We start from the raw sequence: 18,129 nt of genomic DNA, 5'->3' as shown, positions 1-18,129 counted from the left end.
AATACTAATCATGTATATTCGTTGGGGAAACCAAAACTTGTTTAATTAAATTAACCCATTGTTTAGCTGAGCAATTTACTCGAGTGGAGTGTTGAGTGAGTATCGAGTGAACAATGTATCTAAAATTTACTCGTGCCACAATCGAGTTAGGGTCGAGTTTCAAACTCTGGAATGACGTTTTCAAATTTTCAACAACAAAATCCCCTAATTTAGAGGCTGAAACTCAAAATCCCCAATTCAAACATCATACCAAACAAATAACAAATATAACAAAATTCACAATCAATCCAATTCGATTTTGGAACCCTAAATTGAAAATTCCACTTGAAATGAAACGTCTTTTAGTTGACTAGTTTCAAACTATTAGATTAAAACAATGTCGTTTTACATCTAATTTTTGGCTCTAAACTTTAACTCTAATATTAAATTTCAAAGTTACTTTGACTCTGAACTCGATATACTCGAACTCTAAATTCAGACTATTCTGACTTTGTCAAAATCGAAGTCGGAGCAAGCATCGGCCGGAGTTGAAGTTGCACAACGTTACCTTTTAGTTTAAAGTCGCTTTATTATTTTATGTTGTGTATTCTAATTGGCAAGCCCTCTTTGTCTCCCATGATAGAGACTTCTCTCGTTTCAACTTGTCATAGGCCTTAGCCTTGGGTTTACCTTTTTTTTATTATGTTTTATTCCTTTACAGCCATCATAAGTTTTATGGTTTGAAAAGATGATCGCAAAAAGACATTGTCAAGAAATAATATTTAAATGATACTGAAAAAAATAAGTAAATATATTTTAAAACCTTTCCTAAACTAGAAAAAGGCCGCTTGGTTCCATAAACTCAATGAAAATTTACAGGAAGCCGAAGCCGGTCCTTTTAGCATTGCTGGGATAATTGGTGGGCATTGGACTCTGGCAACGGTTGTGGGTCCAAAACGAGTCCAAAACCCAATCCTTTCTTTTCTGTCTTTCAGTCTCTAGCACTCACAGTTGGGTTGAGTGGGTTAAAACCTTTATCTGCAAAGTCCAAAATCTGCTCAAGGTCCATTTTAACTCGCCGGATAATATTTATAGACTCCTGATGCTTCCAAGGTCGTGTTACTCAACAACCAGACTTCTAATTAAGCGGACTGACCTGCAAACGACCACACGCATGGTCATGGCCTCGGCAGTCTGCGCTCCCACGTTTTTATCATCACCCGTCTCTTCTAGAAAATCAGCTATTTACACCACATCTTCATCTCTAGCGTCACACTTTAAAGCCCCAAAACTTCATCTCCCCAAAGCGGTTCCTCCGCTGGGCCCCAGTCTTTTCTCTCCATGGAGTGGTTTGAAGCATCTGGGTATAATCTCAATCACGCCAAAGTCTCTCAATTCAGGTTCTTCTTCTCATCTCGATTCGTGGGTATTTTATCTTTTGGACATTCATTATTCATTTTCTTTTTAGTCTGTTGTAGTTGGAATGTGATTCCTTGTTATCTTTCTTTACCATTTTTTTTTTTTTTTTTTTTTTTTTTTTTTTTGTCTTTCTCGAAATGATGTTCTTGTAGAGAGGAAGCGGAGGGGTAAAGGTATGGTGATTTATGCATCTCTTTTTGGTGTTGGAGCTCCCGAGGCTCTGGTCATTGGGGTGGTGGCTTTGTTGGTTTTTGGTCCCAAAGGTCTTGCCGAGGTGAGTTGTGTGTATAAACGTAAAACCTCAGACTTTATTTTACTTTTAGTTTGTTAAATATTTGGGATTACAAAACTATTAATAGTCTATGCATATTTAGATGAATCAATTCCATGCTGGTTCTCTGGAAAAATAGATCTATAGGGATGACTTAGATAGTTATGTCTTATTTTCCCCTAGGATTTGGGATTACGCCAATAATGTGTTTCTAGGGTTGTAACATAATCTAGATATAATGGTAGATGGGAATGGATGTTATCAATCCATTATGAAGTTTCCCACAAGAGAAAGATCATAATGATGCATCATCTGAACTCCAAGCTGCCTTTTCCTAGGAACCTTTTAGCATCTTCCTAATCTGCTTGCTCTCGGCTCTTAAGTAGTCACGACTTTGTTTATGTCACGTTTGATTGTGTGAGTGAGTGGTAACGAAGTCGGTCTTGCATAATTATGACTTAAAGATTAACTCTTGACAACACTAATTGATAACACTGTATTTCTAAAAGGATTAGAATGGCTGTGTGGAAAAATGAGAGTGCACTGGATCTGCCAAATTAGAGGGGGATACTGATTGTTTCAGTACTATTAGGCCTTTTTTTCCCCTATGTTCTCAAAGGATTAGGCTGATGGTGTGGAAATATGAGAGTGCAATGGATCTGCCCTATTATAGGGGATACTGGTTGCTTCAGTATTAAAGGCTTTCCTTTTCCTATCTTCTTTTGCGTGTGTCAGTATGTGTGGTGATCTATTTGGTATTTTGATTAAGCTGGCTAAATGCAGGTTGCTCGGAACTTAGGGAAGACGTTGCGTGCATTTCAACCCACCATTAGAGAGCTTCAGGTTGGAGCATAGAACTGTAGGTTGAATTTGTTGTGTGTATGCTACTCATGAGAAGCTCTAGTTTTAGTAGCGGTGCCTATTTATTTGTATGTAGGAAGTTTCAAAGGAATTCAAGAGCACCCTTGAACGGGAGATTGGCCTTGATGACATTTCAACGGAAAACACATACAGCTCCAGTAAACCCAATACATCAAACCCATCATCTACAACCAGCACCAAGGGTTCTCAGACTCTAGTCGATCCCAGTAAGTGATTAAGTATTTCAGCGTCTATATTTTTATTTTGCAAAGAGATGGGCATTAAATTTATGTGTGGCTTATTATCCTCCAAAAGATACTGTTGATTGAGCCCCCTGCTGCCTTTTTTTTTTAATCAGTAAGAACTTTATTAATAAGAAAAGTGGGCATAGCCAAGTACACAGGATATGTACAATAGCAACACCTATGCATGATTGTCTAAAGATACAAGGAAAGAATGCATATTCATGCCTTTAAAATCTTTTACAATTGATCAATGGAATAAGGTATTAATAAAAAATCGTTCTAAACTCACCCATTGTCCATTCACGATCCTCAAAACTCCATCCATTCCTCTTCATCCATATGCACCATCATAAACAGATTGGAACCATCTTCCTCATAGCTACTATTGAGAATTACCTTGGATGCCTCTCCAAATTGCCAGCAAATCAACCACCCTTCGTGACATCACCCAACATAGCCCCACACGAGCAAGGATATCATTCCATAAGCTCATGGCTACATCACAATGCAATAATAAGTGGTCCACATACTCCCTACTTTTCTTGCATATGTAGCACCAACCCAACACAATGATTCGGCATTTCCTTAGATTATCTAAGGTGAGGATCTTCCCTAATGAAGCTGTCCATACAAAGAAAGAAACTTTTAGGATATTATAGCTACATATTAACTTTTAATAGAATTTGTTAGAAGTCGTCTCAACAGCGGTTGCCTTGAGTGTGCTCGGATCATTTCCCTTTTGTGTTAGATTGTGGAGGTATTCGAGGGGGACGTAGGTACTTCAAATTTGAAAATATGTGGTTAGAAGCCGATGGTTTTGTAGAGAAGGTGTGCTCCTGGTGGCTTTCTTATCAATTCATAGTTACTCCCAGCTTCATACTTGCGGTTAAGCTTAAGGCTTTGAAGCAAGATCTTTAGAAAAGGAATTTGGAAGTGTTTGGTAGCATTGATAATCAAAAGACTACTCTTATGGAGGAATTACAGGAATTAGAGGGAGGGGAATTGTTGGGAGACACCTCGGAGGAGGCTTTATTGAGGAAGAGTTCGGTTGTGACTGAATTGGAGAGGGTGTTATTGATGATGGTGACAAAAATCCAGGGCCCTTTGGTTAAAAGAAGGCGACAAATGTACTAAGTTCTTTCATAAAGTCGCTAATTCACATAGACGAAACAATGCTATAGAGACACTTCAGTTAGGTACTCAAGTGCTATCTTCCCCCTTTGATTTAGAAAATCATATTGTGCATTATTATGAGAACCTCCTTACAAAACCGGCTTGTTGGAGGCCGAAGCTTGATGGTTTGTTGTTTGAGTCTATTGATTTTTTGTTGAAGATGAGATTTATAAGGTCATTTGTGGCATGGCTAAGGATAAAGTGCTTGGCCCAGATTGCTTTTTGATAGGATTCTTTCAAACTTGTTGGGATATTGTGAAATGTGATGTTATGCAAGTTTTCATGGAACATGGGGCTTACCAAAGCAACATGGGGCCATGGTTGTTGAGGATTTCCACCCCATAAGCCTTGTGAGCGGCATTTACAAGATCATCTCGAAGGTCCTTGCTAATAGGCTTAGCCCGGTTTTGGAACAAATTATCTCCAAGCCTCAAAATGCGTTTATTTGGGGGAGACAAATTTTGGATTCCGTTCTTATTGCTAATGAGTACTTGGATCATAGGTTGCGGGAAGGAGTTTTAGGTATTGTGTGCAAGCTTGCTCGGGAGGTGTGCCTTTGGTGATTGCTGGATTTCCTAGATTTGACAATGTGTCTCTACCACTCGCTTTTCAATGCTAGTTAATGGCACCCATGTTTGTTTCTTTAACAGCTCGCGTGGATTGAGGCAAAGGGATCCATTGTCTCCTCTCCTCTTTGTTATTGTTATGGATGCACTTGGCCGTATGGTGAAGGTTGTTGTTGAAGGAGGGTTACTGTCCGGTTTCTCGGTGGGTAATGGCACTAATGGCCCTACCACAATCTCACATCTCTTATTTGCAGATGATACTCTTCTTTTCTGCGAAGCGGATCATGGCCAGATTCAAACATTGCGGGCATTATTGTTATGTTTTGAAGCAATGTTGGGGCTTAAGGTGAACCTTGGTAAGTTTGAAATGGTTGCAGTGGGTGTGGTGCCCATTATCAACAATCTGGTATGCCTTCTGGACTATAGAGTATCTTCTTTGCCTATGAAATATTTGGGACTCCCTTTGAGGACAACTCTTAAGGCTCGAGCTATTTGGGACAGAGTTGTGGAGAAATCAGAGAAAAGGCTTGCAGGTTGGAAAATGTTGTATTTATCGAAAGGGGGCAACTCACTTTAATCAAGAGACCTTCCCACCCATTTTCTATCTCTTTTTTTGTTGCCTGCAGGGGGTGGCGATGAGGATTGAGAAATTATTTCAAGCTTTTTTGTTTTTTGTTTTTTCCCCGGGGGGGGGGGGGGGGGGGGGGGGGGGGGGGGGGATGGGGGAGGAAATGAAATTTCATTTTGTTAATTGGAGCAAAGTTTGTTCCCCAATTTCGTATGGAGGCTTGGGAGTTTGTAATTTGAGGACTTCCAATAAAAATTTGTTGGGGAAATGGTTATGAAGGTACCATTTAGAGGGGGACTCGCTATAGAAGGAGATTATTGCCTCTAGACATGAGTGTGCTTGGGGGGGCTGGTGTTCCAGTGATGTGAGAAAGAAAAGAAGGGGGGGGGGGGGGGGGGGGTTATGGTTTGGGACTATGGAAATATATTAGGAGGGGATGGCAGAGTTTTGAGAATCAAATCCGGTTTGTGGTTGGAGAGGGGTCCAGAGTCAAGTTTTGGCACAATGTTTGGTGTGGAGATTGCACTCTCCACAGGGCATTCCCAGCACTTTATTGTATTGTAGCTAACCGTGATGCTTCTGTGTCAGATATGCGGGTATTTTCTCATGGTTCTTACTAGTGGAATGTTCTTTTTAATAGGGATATCCACGATTGGGAATTGCATATCATTTTAGATTTTTTCAAGTTGCTATACTCCGTGGGAATCAATACGGCACAGGAGGATAAGATACAATGGAGGGCCAATGCTAGAAAAAAATGCACAGTCCAGGTTTACTACAAGATCTTGACAACACAATGCCATGTTTCAATCTCGTGGAAGAGGATTTGGAGGTCTCATGTGCCCACTAAGGTAGCTTTCTTCGTATGGACTGCAGCCCTAGGGAAGATTTTGACCACAAACAATTTGAGGAAAAGGGGACTCATTGTAATAGATTGGTGCTATTTGTGTAAAAAGCATGGAGAATATGTGGACCACTTATTATTGCACTGTGATGTGACAAGGGGCCGTTGAATGAGATCTTTAGAAGAGTTGATGTCGCTTGGGTGATGCCATTGAGGGTAGTAGATTTATTGGCATGTTGGAAGAAAATTCAAGGCTATCCTCAAGTGGTGGTACTGTGGAAGATGATCCCATTGTGTATCATGTGGTGTATGTGGGCAGAAAGATATGAGTAGTGCTTTGAAGATAGGGAGCTCACAATGGCGGAGCTTCAGAATTTTCTTATGCACACTTTAATGCTTTGGTTCTCAGCCATTGTACTTGATGAAAACAATGTTCATGACTTTTTGTCCCTAATCTAGAATGTATTTAGGTGTTCTTTTGTATACTTTCTGTGTAAATGGGCTATGCCTATTTCATTCATATCAATAAAATTTACTTCTTACTTATCAAAAAAAAAAAAAAATTGACATTGACTGGTTTCATTAGTATGTGGCAATTGCAAATATGGGTGTTAATTGAAATAATGTGTTGAAAAGAAACTTCTAAGCTTCTCAAATGAATGTTCCTTATCTTTGAAACTCCAGTTGTTTCTTTCCCTCCAAATGCACCATCAAAGGCATGTGAGAACCATCTTTAAATTGTTGCAATTTGAAGAACACCATTAAGACTTCTCCAGTTGGTGAGAATATCAACCACCTGCCAGGCATAACCTATGCTAGCCCTACTCTATTGAAGAAATCATCCCACAGGGTCTTAGCAACCTCACAATGAGGAAGTAAGTGATCCACCGTTTCACCACTTTTTGTGCACGTACAACACCAATTGATTACAATAATCTGCCATTTCCATTGGTTTTCCATTGTCATGGTCTTCCCCCAACGAGGCTTTCTAGACAAAGAATGTGGCCTTTAAGGGAGCCTTACTCCCCCCAGTGCTCTTCAAAGGGAAAGAGGTGTCCTTCAGATCGGCAATGACTCTATAGAAGGAGCCAACAGAAAATTTCCCTTTTCTAAAGGGAGTCCACAACATCACATCTACCTCTTGATTTCTTATCCTTGGAAACCTTACTTTCTATAAAAGCAATCATCTAAAGCCCAACATTATACTGCGGTCTAGCATGTGGAGTGGGAACCTTTTACACTTGCAGAACTCTATATGTTTGTTAAGTATAAAGAAGTTCATTCGAGCAAAAACATATCCTTATTTGATGTCCTGAAGTTATTGTATTTTTTTCTTACTTGATTTTTTTACTTATCATAAAAAATTTTCTTTCTTGATTTTTTGTAGTAACATTTCTATATGCCTACTTTTTATGTGATAAGTTTTGGAAATATGTGTTCTTAAAGCCTGTTGATGTAGGACTTGCATAAAAGTGAAATAAAGGCACACTAGTATGCCTAAATATTTCTGAATAATGATAACGATGAAAGTCTATGAGTTCAAAGTATACAAGTAACCAGCTTTATATAGCACTATTAAAGAGTCAGTTGTAGAGTCATCTTTAAATTAGTCAAGTACTTATCTTTTCAAGAAGCCGAGTGTAAACCCCCCTTCCCTAGGGCTAGGAATGTTACGTTCTTAAGAAAATGAAGCCACGTAAGAGATTTCATAATTTAATAAATCAAACTAAATAAATAAATAAAGCCTGAAACTAAATCAACTACTCCATCTAAGCCTGACCCACTTGCTTGTACTCATCATCATCATCCTCACTTAGGGTGGTTGAAAACATGAAATAAAACTAAAATGAGTCAAAGACTCAATAAGAAACCCATCACAATGTAAACATAATAAACCTAAGGATTTTCATAAAATTTTTCATGCTGAGAACTAAAATTCATAACATTTCATACTAGTGTTCATACTATGCATGACTTGTTTTGAATTATTTGAATTAATTGGCTGATTTGATTTATTTAACTGATCTGACTTACCAACACTTAACCCTATGTGTAAGGTTGTGCACCGGCCTAAGGTCGAAAGGGGAACCACTGAGTGGTATTTTGGCATACTACAGTGGACCACGATTGAGTCTGTGGCTTGTACATTAACTCTGAATTTGCATTGGTACTATATATCTGAATGACCACCTGATTAAACTGATCTAATCTTATCTTGCATTTGAACTTAAGAAAGTTTACGTATCTTATGTGACGTGAGATGTATGAAATTCATACTAATATAAATAACTGTAAAATGCTAAATTTGAACGTGATGCGGAAAATTAACATAACCGTGTGCTATGATGAATGACATGCATAAATCGTGACATGTGTGGTACATAAAAAGTGTATCAAAGAATTGTCTTTAATAATAGTCTATCTAAACTAACTAACATCTGCTAATCCTAATTTTTGATCTAGTATTTACTTTGCTGCGCTACTTCTTGAATCTCACTTCGTTGCTCATCACCTATATGAAATATTAAACGTCACTAAATATGTCTAGGAAAATGTGTCCTAATATCTCACTTAATTAAATTCATACTGTAGAAAATAATCAAGAAATTATTCTATTCAATACGAAAATTTTGTAAGTAGTAGTAAGATAATTTGTGAATAGTAGTGAGATAGTTTGAGTTAAGTAATTTTTGGGTTTGGGGAAAGGAGAGAGAAAAAGTTAGAATAAAAAATATTATAAAGTTAAAAATATTGTTATAATATAGTTATATAATATTATTTTTGTTTGGCAATTTGAAAAAGTTGGAATTGTTTTTCATTTTTTATTTGAAAGTTTGGGAAAATTGTAATGATTAATTTGAAAATTTTGTATTTGAATTCTATTTGGGAATAAGATAGGATGAGATGAAATGAGATTAGATGAGAATTTTGTGTCTCATCCTAGACCCCAAACCTACCATAAGGTTGCATTTCGATGTTGAGCTGAGCTGAGCTGAGATTAGTTGAGTTTTTTATGAATAATGGTGAGTTGAGATGGTGAAATGAGTTTTGTGGGGCCCACCTAAGATGTGTTTAGATGTTAAGATGAGTTTCTATATATTTATGGGAAGTTGAAAAAGGTTGTGGGTCCCTTGTGTGAAGAGGTGTTGAGTTGAAAAATGTTGTAGGTCTCACATGTAAAGAGGTTTTGAGTTGAGTGATATTTAGTGATTTGGGAGTTATGTGTTTGGATGTTGAGCTAGGCTTAAATTTGAATTCAACTTAGAAGAGCTCAGCTGTTTCTATATTCCAAACATAGGCTAATACTCCACCCAAAACTCCCTCTATGCGGATGGCTTTAGAATGCCCTCCCTTTAGTTTTCCCTCAACTTGAAATTCCTTCCTTACTGTCGTAGTTGATTGCCCAAGAAGGACGCTTTAACTCATTGCTTTTCTTAAATCTTGATTTGGTTTCAAGTGAGTGGCTCGCCTCAAGTGTAGTGAGTAGTGCTGCAAATTGGTCGTCACATCCCTCATATGAAATCCCCACATATTGCTGAATATTGTTAACCTTATGCAGAACTCAATTCAATGATAAACCCGCTATATTTTTTATCGGAGGAAGAGATACTAGGGGAACAACATTTTCCCCAGACAACTCCCAACTGCACTCCTGACCCAAAACATTCTTCCTCACAACGCACTAATGACAAAACCATAATTTCCTCTACACCATCTCTTGCATGCAAATCCCGAATCTCCTCAATAACTATATTGTTGCTATCACCATTGAAGGTTCCTTCACCTTTGGTGTAGGTGTTGTCATTCTATTGATGATAACTTTTCATGTAGGTGCGCCACCCACTGTCGACCCTTTTTGTGCCACTTCTTCAGATCCTACTTCTCCCTCAAGAGGCATAGAAAAGAGAGGCTAGGCTCATCCCTGCTAGGGGTGAAAACCAATGTGGTTTTTGGGAAAAACCGAAACCGATGCAAGTACCAGGGAGAGATATCGACTGAAACTGCTGTTGAAGGATAAAACCGATCTCCATTGGTTTGTCAGTTCACATCGATTCATTGGTGCGGTTTCGGTTTACAAATCACACATCACAAATCACAAGATTCACAACAAAAACTCAAAAGATTCACAACAAAATATCAAAAGATTCAAATCATGCTATCATAGAATTAAGCCACAACAAAAAAACTAGAAAATTAATCTGTACCTCAAAAGAATCGGAGATGGAGCTTTAAACGACACAAATGGATGAAACGGCGCAAATGGATGGAGGGAGAGAGGGACCGCAATGGAAGAAGATCCATGTTTGCTGCAGAGAGGGACGGCAACACAAATGGAACTGTGGGGGGCTGTAAAGTGAAGTGGAGAGGAAGAAGAGGGATGCTGCGAACTGCAAAGTGAAGGGGAGAAGAAGAAGATGGATGTTGCGAACTGCGAAGTGAAGGGAGAGGGGAGGCTGCGAAGTGAAGTGGAGAAGAAGAGGGATGCAGTGAAGTTTAAACCCTAAGATGAAATGACACTGTTTGGCCTAAGCCAAATGGCATCATTTAATATAGTTACAAATCAAAAAAATATATAATGTATTACGTTGGCCGGTTCAGAGGTTTGAACCAGGTTCAAACCGTTGCCGGATCGACGTAGGTCAGTTTTGAAGAAATACCACCATGTGCCGACCGGTTCACCACTGGGACCGGCTGGAATGTCGGTCAGTTCATGCCTGTGGCCGTTGGTGGCGTTGGTTTTTGTACACCCCTAATCCTTGCCTCTCAAAACAAGTCGGGTTGTACTTACCTTTTGTTACACCATTTTTATATTCTGAAAGAGACTCATCTACTTCTTCCAAAGTACTCAAAACCCTGGAAGGACCCCCCATCTTCAACCGAAAGTGAACCTTGAAAAAAAGTACCAACCCCATTTGCAACTGGTGACTGGTGTTAGTCATACGACAACCTGCCGACGAACTGAGTGACATCGGCATGAACAGCGATGCCAGCGTCCGATGACCTTATCTGTGACAATGTCAAGGTGCCCTACACCAACAAACTTTTTCTTGTATGTTTTCGGCCCACCACCCAAACCAATGACCAGGTTCAACCCCTTATCCACTTTAATAATTAGATCTCTCACATTCTCCATAACTCCTATCAATTGAGCTCTGATAGCGTACAAGACCCCCTCCACTTCTCCCACCCTCACACACCTAGTAGAGGCACCCATTCCACCACGCAACACATGTGGAACGTGCTTACCTTCCAATTCTTCCAATGTCACCTAATAACCTGTCTCTTACCCTTTCCTTCCGCGCGGAGCTACTCTAGCTGGAATACATGCCGGTGACCTCAACACCAAGGTGTACAAGGCACCTTTGACTAAGAAAGGCCTTCCCACTATCTTTCCATCAATGAACACCCCTCTGTTTGCATGCTCAAGAGCAAGGGCTTTGGACCCAGTGATGCTTTGAATGGAATGCACAAAACCTTCTCATCTGATGCCATTTGTGCCTTCAGGTATCACCAACAAACATTTCCTCCTTCCATTCTGGAATTATGAGAGTGGCAACAAATTGCCCCTTGCATTATTAAGATGGTTGAATGTTGAGAACTCCATTGCCCATCCTTGGCTCCTTGAAGAATCCGTCATGACGGAGGAGTTCTAACCAATCCTCTATCCCCTTAGCAACCCATGAATCCGACGACCCACATAGATGCATGAACTTAGCCATCCTTTTGCTACATTTAGAGATGTGAAATCTAATAAATACTAGTATCATTTAAATATTTTTAACATATTTCTTTATTTTCTTATTATAATTGTAACAAAACAAATTTTATTAAATCTGACAAAATAAACAATGGCATTCGTTTCATAGACTAGACTCAAATCACATTTAAAGTATTCAAAATAAAGATTAAACTCTTACCATTTACTACTGAAATCTAGTTATAAAAATCTAATACTTAATAACACAATTTAATAACTTAAATATTTTCTGTAGGAAAAATAAGGTTTCTGAAAAATAAAGTTTCTAGGCTAATCATAGATTAAAACTGAGCCCAACTTAAACATCAAAGCCCATGTGAAAATTGGTCTACTTAAAATATTACAACAGCTCCTGAAATACTATAAACCAAGCCCATGTGAAAATTAAGTCCAGCCCACGTAAATGAGACAAGCTTTAAACAAATACTTAAAACGTAAGGGTACAAACATAATTATACTTCAAACAATTCTTCAAAATGCTTCACGAAACACTACACGATAAAGGATTAAAAGGGCATATTTTTGTAAAAACTTAAATCTGTACATGTTTTACGGAAGAAGGACTATGATCTGCACATGCTTTATTAATAGGCTAACAAGTAAATTCCATGTGAAAAGAGATAAGGGTAAAGTTGTTGACACCTAAAATTTACCCTAGCAATACATGAGTAACATGCTTGCGGAAGAATTGAAAGCATCATTTTTTACATAGAGCTGACATTCGCTTGAGAGGAAAAGAGCAGTGCAATGGAGGCTTACCGTGCAAGAGAAACAGAAGCTGATGGAACAGTGGCTGGGCTGAGAATCACGGTGGTTGCTAGTTGGCTTCCTCTGTGCGTGGTGGTGGGCGTCAAGAGAAGAGAAACACGACGGTGGTTGCTGCCATGGGTTGATGGTGGGTCACAGAGCAACACAAATGAATGTGGGTGGTGTTCCAATGCTGTTTGCAGCAGTGCAAGGCTGTGGGCATGTATGGGTACACGGCTTGGCAGCGCAACAACGCTTGCTTGGCATCGAGTGGTGTTTTACCGTGCAAATGTAGCAACGTGAAGGGCTGGTGGAGGAAGGTGGCGGTCCATGACTATTGCAGTGTGGAGGAGAGGATGTGTGACGGTGGCTGGGTGGGGCTTCCGACATGGGAGAGAGTGATGTGCGACATATGTTAACCAAAGTGGCATGAGATGATGGGAGGTGACTAATCGGGAAACATGGGCGGCGTACGTGGGCATGGTGCATGATGATATTGACTCGATTTCTCGGTTTCCACTAGTTTGGTGGTTGTATGGAGAAGTTGGGTTACAGTTGCTTGGGTCCTGGTAGGGAGGGAGGTGTCTCATACAAGTTACGTGGGCTGCAGCTGCTGGACTTCACCGTTCATGGCAGTGGGGTCTGCTCTGTTTTGAGGAGCAAGAACTGTGGCTTATGTTCCATGGTGATGGTACGTGTAGTGGATTTCATGGTGCCACCGTGGAGGTTGCATCATTGGCAGCAACTTGTTCGTGGTGCAGTGGTTTGCTGGCAGAGAGAAATTGGTTGTGGTGCTTGCCGAATGATGCATAAGACAGAGGGGTTGGCTCGACGTTTTGTTTGCCGAGGGTTGAGGGAGGAATGTCGTGGGGGAAGGAAAAGAGGAGATATAAATAGTTGAGAATTCTGGCTTGTAAGTCAGTTACAAAATTGTTGAAATCTTATGAACCAAGAAAACACCTAAAGGCGGTGTCTGCTGCTAATGGAGGTTTTAAATATGCTTGTTTTAGTTGGTTATAGAAGAAGTAAAGTACACGAGGAGAGGGAGAACATGGCAGTTTAAAGTAATCCACTACACTCATCCTATTAACAATTAAAATTAATAATAATAATCCGAATTAAAAATTAATTATTTATAATGAAAAAATTTGATAAAATGCTAATAGAATAATAATAACAATAATATGAAAATACATCAAAATTCTTTATGGCCTAATTTTACGATCGGGTTATTACATTGAGGGGTTGTTTGGAAATAATTTTCATTTCATCCCATCCCATCCCATCTCATCTCATTTCCTTCCCAAACATCACTCAAACTCAAACATTTTCAAACTAATCATCACAACTTTTCCAAACTAATTATTACAACTTTTCAGAACTTCCAAACAAAACATAAAAAATAATTCAATTTTTTTATATCTCAAATAAAAAATAATATTGTAACAATATCTTAACTTTATAATATTTTTTATTCAACCTTTTCTCTCTTCCTTTCCAAAACTCAATAAATACTTAACTCAAATTATCTCACTACTATTCGCAAACCATCTTACTACTATTCATAAAATTCTCATCTCATTTCATTCCCTAAGCATCCCTCGAGTCTTTGCTATCTTTGGTTCTAGGAGAAATCTTGAATTTTCTAATCCCTATAAATGTATCATTGTTTCATTGTATGCTTTCAGAGATAAGGAAGGAAATGTCAGTTTCTCATTTTTGTTTTCCAGGAAACATTCATTCTATTCTCTTCAAAAATTGGATTAGAAAGTGTTCTATTAGAATTGTTTATATTCCGTTCCATATTCATTATTTTTTGAAGCAACTCGGGTTAGGTTTCTATTTTGGGAAAGAAAATTTAGTTGGATTCTAATAGGAAAAATTGGTCCACATTAGGAAAAGTTGGCCCTTGGAATCCCATTTAATTGCAGGTTGCCATGTGTAAGGTTTGTTGTGAATTGTTTTACTGATTGCATTTCGTTAAAAATGTTTTTTAACATACAAACCAATAAGAGTTCAGGTTTTTGGAATTTAGCTTGTATTGGATTCTTTTTTGGGTGCAAGAAACTTAAATATTGTATGAAATTGTTTTACTAATAAAGTGTGGTAGGGCGGTGACATAGACACCCCCCCCCCCCCCCCCCTTCTCTTCTCTTTCTGTGTGTGCGTGATGTGTCCCTGGTGACATTGCCAGTAATACTCTCTCCTTCCCTTCTTATCTTTCTTGCTTGTGGTCCCTTAACAAGAGTTCTACCATTTTTGGTTTAGATGCTTGTAATCTTCAATCAGTCATTGAGCGCGTTTGTTTTCTCACATGGGGATGGGATATTCTAGACTCTAGTTGGTTCGTCAAGTCAAAAGCGTTCTGAGATTTTGGCAGGGGAATGTATCTGAGTGATGTACATTAGTGAGAGGAACAGGAGTGGCCTCTGGGGAAAGCCAGTGTGCTCTGGTCATTATCCTCCACGGAAACTCTCATGCAAGCTGAAGGATTGAGAGATTTCACAAAGTTCTTGATGGTAGGAAATAGAGTTTATATTGCCCAGTGTTGCTCCATCAGTCAGGGTAGATATTTGGCTCTCACTGAACATGGCGGAGGTCAGAGGATCTTATTGCCAACCAGAGGATGTACACACCAGGGACCACACCACTTCTAGTTTTGATATCCTTGCAAACTGTCTAGAAGTCTTCACCTTCTGCAAAACCCAAGCTGATGACGCTACCCCTACAAAACTAATATCTCTCCGGTGCAATGGATAATTAGGGGCAAACAGCATAGGAGCTCCTCCCTGGTTCCTGCAGCACTGCTCAGGTCATTCCTTGTCACCAAAGCTAATCTGTCCCTGCCCTTGCTTGAATTTGTATTGCACAAACTGGACCTGCAGCAGTTCACATATCACCCCAAATCGCCAGATATAGTTCTTGGACCTAACTGGAATCACAACAGCTCTCCTAGTCTTAGAACCCGACAAAAAAAGTCCCTTACAATGCCAAGAACCAATTACCCGAGGCTTCTCCCTTATCAAGAGCAATCCTAGCCTCCAGAACCACATTACCATCTCCAACAAGGTCTACAGACTCAGAAGGGCAAGTATCGGGATACATAGCTACTGAAACAGTCATCATAGAACCTGGGGAGGAGGAAGATGGCATCACATTATCAAGGACTACAACCTGGTGCCAGCCCTGAGGACTTAATATTTTTGCTCTCTCTAACTAGGTGTATCTATTGTGCACGCCTTGTGTACTTAGGATGTATATCAACAATAGGATTGGACTTTGAGCCAAAGTCTGAACAAGGAAGTGAACTCTTCCCACACCTAATTCCATCTGTTAGATTCCACATAAACAACAAAATTGCTACAAAGGCAAAGCTGCAAACTCTTTCCACACCTAATTTCATCTGTTACATTCCACCCTTAAAAACAACCAAATTGCCACCAAGACAAAGCTACTTGGTGATTTTAAAAAAGGTCATCAAATTCTTTTTACATATAAAAAAAATGTATGTCATCAAGTTGCTAAAAATGAGAGGAATTCCAACAAGTCTACTAAACATCTTTGTTTTGCCTATGTACAATCTAGGTGGTCACTTTACTAAAACACCAATTAGGATAGCGGGCATATCAAGGGCCATACTTGCGTGGTACTGATGTATATGTCAGACATGTATGCGGTTGTCATGATCAATGGTTATCTATGTAAACCTTGCTCCTGTCTGGAAAAAAAAATCCTCGAGTTTGTCAGGTCGAGTCCAAGTATTGCATTCTTTAAACAACTATAATTCTATCTCCGTTTGACCATTTCATATCCTTGCAACTAAATGGAAAGTTCAGCCTGTTCTCTCCTTCCTTCACCCCGTCCCCACCTTGACCCACCACCCTTTCCTTTAAAACAAATCTGATAGAACCATGCCAAACTTGCAGATGGTGCTCCATCCAGTAATAGAGCATACACCACGGAAGAGTACCTAAAGATTACAGAAGAGCAACTAAAGGCATCTGCTGTCCAACAGCAGGTGCAGACATCTCCTTTAGGAGAAGGCGTAGGAGAAGGCGAGTTGGGAACTGAGACTCAGCCTCAAGGTTAGTCATTCTTCAACAACTTCCCCCCCTTCTCTCTCTCTCTCGCTCTCTTTCTAATTTTTTATGTGATATGATCTCAGCTAATATTCGAGAAGCTGCCACTACGTTGCCTCCAAATACTGAAAGCGAGAAATGAATATGCATATGATGCGCCAAATACTGCCGCAGCGCCCCCCCCCCCCCCCCCCCCCCCCCCCGGTCGACACACCATAAAAAAATTCATTTTTCTTTGAAATTGTTAACTGCGAGAGTTCAAATGACAAAAGGCGTTTTGGTCCATGACAGCATGATAGGGTCATTTACGCAAGTTCGGCTATATCATATGTCGTTCCTATTTACTATGAAGGGAACTCCCGAAAAGTCCACAGTAATCGTCAGGTTAATTGAATTTGAGCATGCTAATTAATTGCTACTGATGAAGCATTTTGGACGTAAATTTATGACGATAAAGCCCAAAGTCATTAACTCAACGGTTCTCGGAAACTAGGAAATACACAAGACGAGAAATGTAGACAAACACCTGCTGCCTACATACCTTTACGCCTTCACCTAGACGTTTTTTAAGGGGAAGTGCTCTTTACAAAAGATCGAGAAAATTTTATTTATTTATTTATTATCAATATTTTTCCAGGTTGCCTGGCCTAACACCAGTACTCTTGAGACTACTGTAAAGAAGTAATGAAGGCTATTACGACATAGAACCATTAACCGAATTGCTTGCAAAAAACGCTTTGTTTGGTCACCTCAAGTGACAAAGCATTTGCTTAACCAAAGCATGTGCTACGACCAAAGATCCAATACTTGCCTTTTAGAATTTTCTAAACCGTTCATCGTTGAATATGATGCATTCGGATTAGGTATTTTGGACAGGGGTATCATGAAAGCAAACAAAGCTCACAAGACTTGTGCACATTTTTCCTTACTTCTTGGTCGCATACTCCTGCAGAGAATGAGAGAGGCCACTCCCCTTGCCACTATTATCATCATCACTTTTACTAATCATCTATTAGTCAAATTTTGCCTATTATCCTACTTTTTATCTGTTTTATGGTACTCAAAATCCAATAAAACCAATTCTAAAGTAGATTGTATATCTAAATTCTATATAAATAATCAAATATAATTTGTTTTCGAGTTTTTTTTTTAATTTTTTATTTAAAATATTATTATTTTATTTTAATCAATTTTGTAATACATACATTAAATCCATTAAATAAGCTTCATTTTCATTACTTTCAAAAAAGCAGTCTATACGTCAAATTAAATAAAATCAATGTCCTCAAATTGCACTAAGAAAACAATCTATATAAAAAAGGAAATATGATTGAAATCGAGTGAAGGAAAAGCAATGTTCGGCGGGGACAAAAATAATAATTAAAAATTATGATGGCTAAGCCACAGAATTGTTCGAAGGTACACGATTTTGTCGCATGAACTATATCGTTCGAGTGTATCGCTCGTTATTTTAATTTTTTAAAATTTTTTCACTTAATTATTAAAAAATTAATTTTAAGTATATTGGTGTATTTTTTTATTTTTAAAAAATATTTAAATATACTAAAAAATAAAAAAAAATGAAAAAAAAAAAGTTTAAAATGACTGGCGGTAACAAT

The 18,129-nt window shown here is 38.8% G+C and overlaps 1 protein-coding gene across 1 annotated transcript; it reads left to right on the top strand.

Moving 5' to 3' along the window:
- Nucleotides 1-972: 972 nt before the first annotated feature.
- On the top strand, nt 973-16,952 carry LOC122313789 (sec-independent protein translocase protein TATB, chloroplastic-like). The gene is made up of 6 exons (XM_043129024.1): nt 973-1,379; nt 1,551-1,672; nt 2,453-2,512; nt 2,607-2,757; nt 16,358-16,516; nt 16,597-16,952. Exons 1-6 carry the CDS (start codon nt 1,082-1,084, stop codon nt 16,650-16,652), a joined length of 846 nt encoding a protein of 281 aa, XP_042984958.1. The 5' UTR covers nt 973-1,081; the 3' UTR covers nt 16,653-16,952.
- The last annotated feature ends 1,177 nt before the right edge of the window (nt 16,953-18,129 follow it).

The sequence above is a fragment of the Carya illinoinensis genome, chromosome 6 (assembly GCF_018687715.1).
Source record: "Carya illinoinensis cultivar Pawnee chromosome 6, C.illinoinensisPawnee_v1, whole genome shotgun sequence".
In the NCBI taxonomy this organism is placed as follows: domain Eukaryota; kingdom Viridiplantae; phylum Streptophyta; class Magnoliopsida; order Fagales; family Juglandaceae; genus Carya; species Carya illinoinensis.
The sequence above is the reverse complement of the archived record's forward strand: the minus strand, read 5'-3'. Positions and strand labels throughout refer to the sequence as shown.

Coding starts and splice junctions, on each gene's coding strand:
- LOC122313789 (XM_043129024.1), top strand. CDS start 1,082: ATGCTTCCAAGGTCGTGTTACTCAACAACCAGACTTCTAATTAAGCGG. Junction 2,758..16,357: donor TCAGACTCTAGTCGATCCCA/GTAAGTGATTAA, acceptor CCAAACTTGCAG/ATGGTGCTCCATCCAGTAAT. Junction 16,517..16,596: donor AACTGAGACTCAGCCTCAAG/GTTAGTCATTCT, acceptor ATATGATCTCAG/CTAATATTCGAGAAGCTGCC.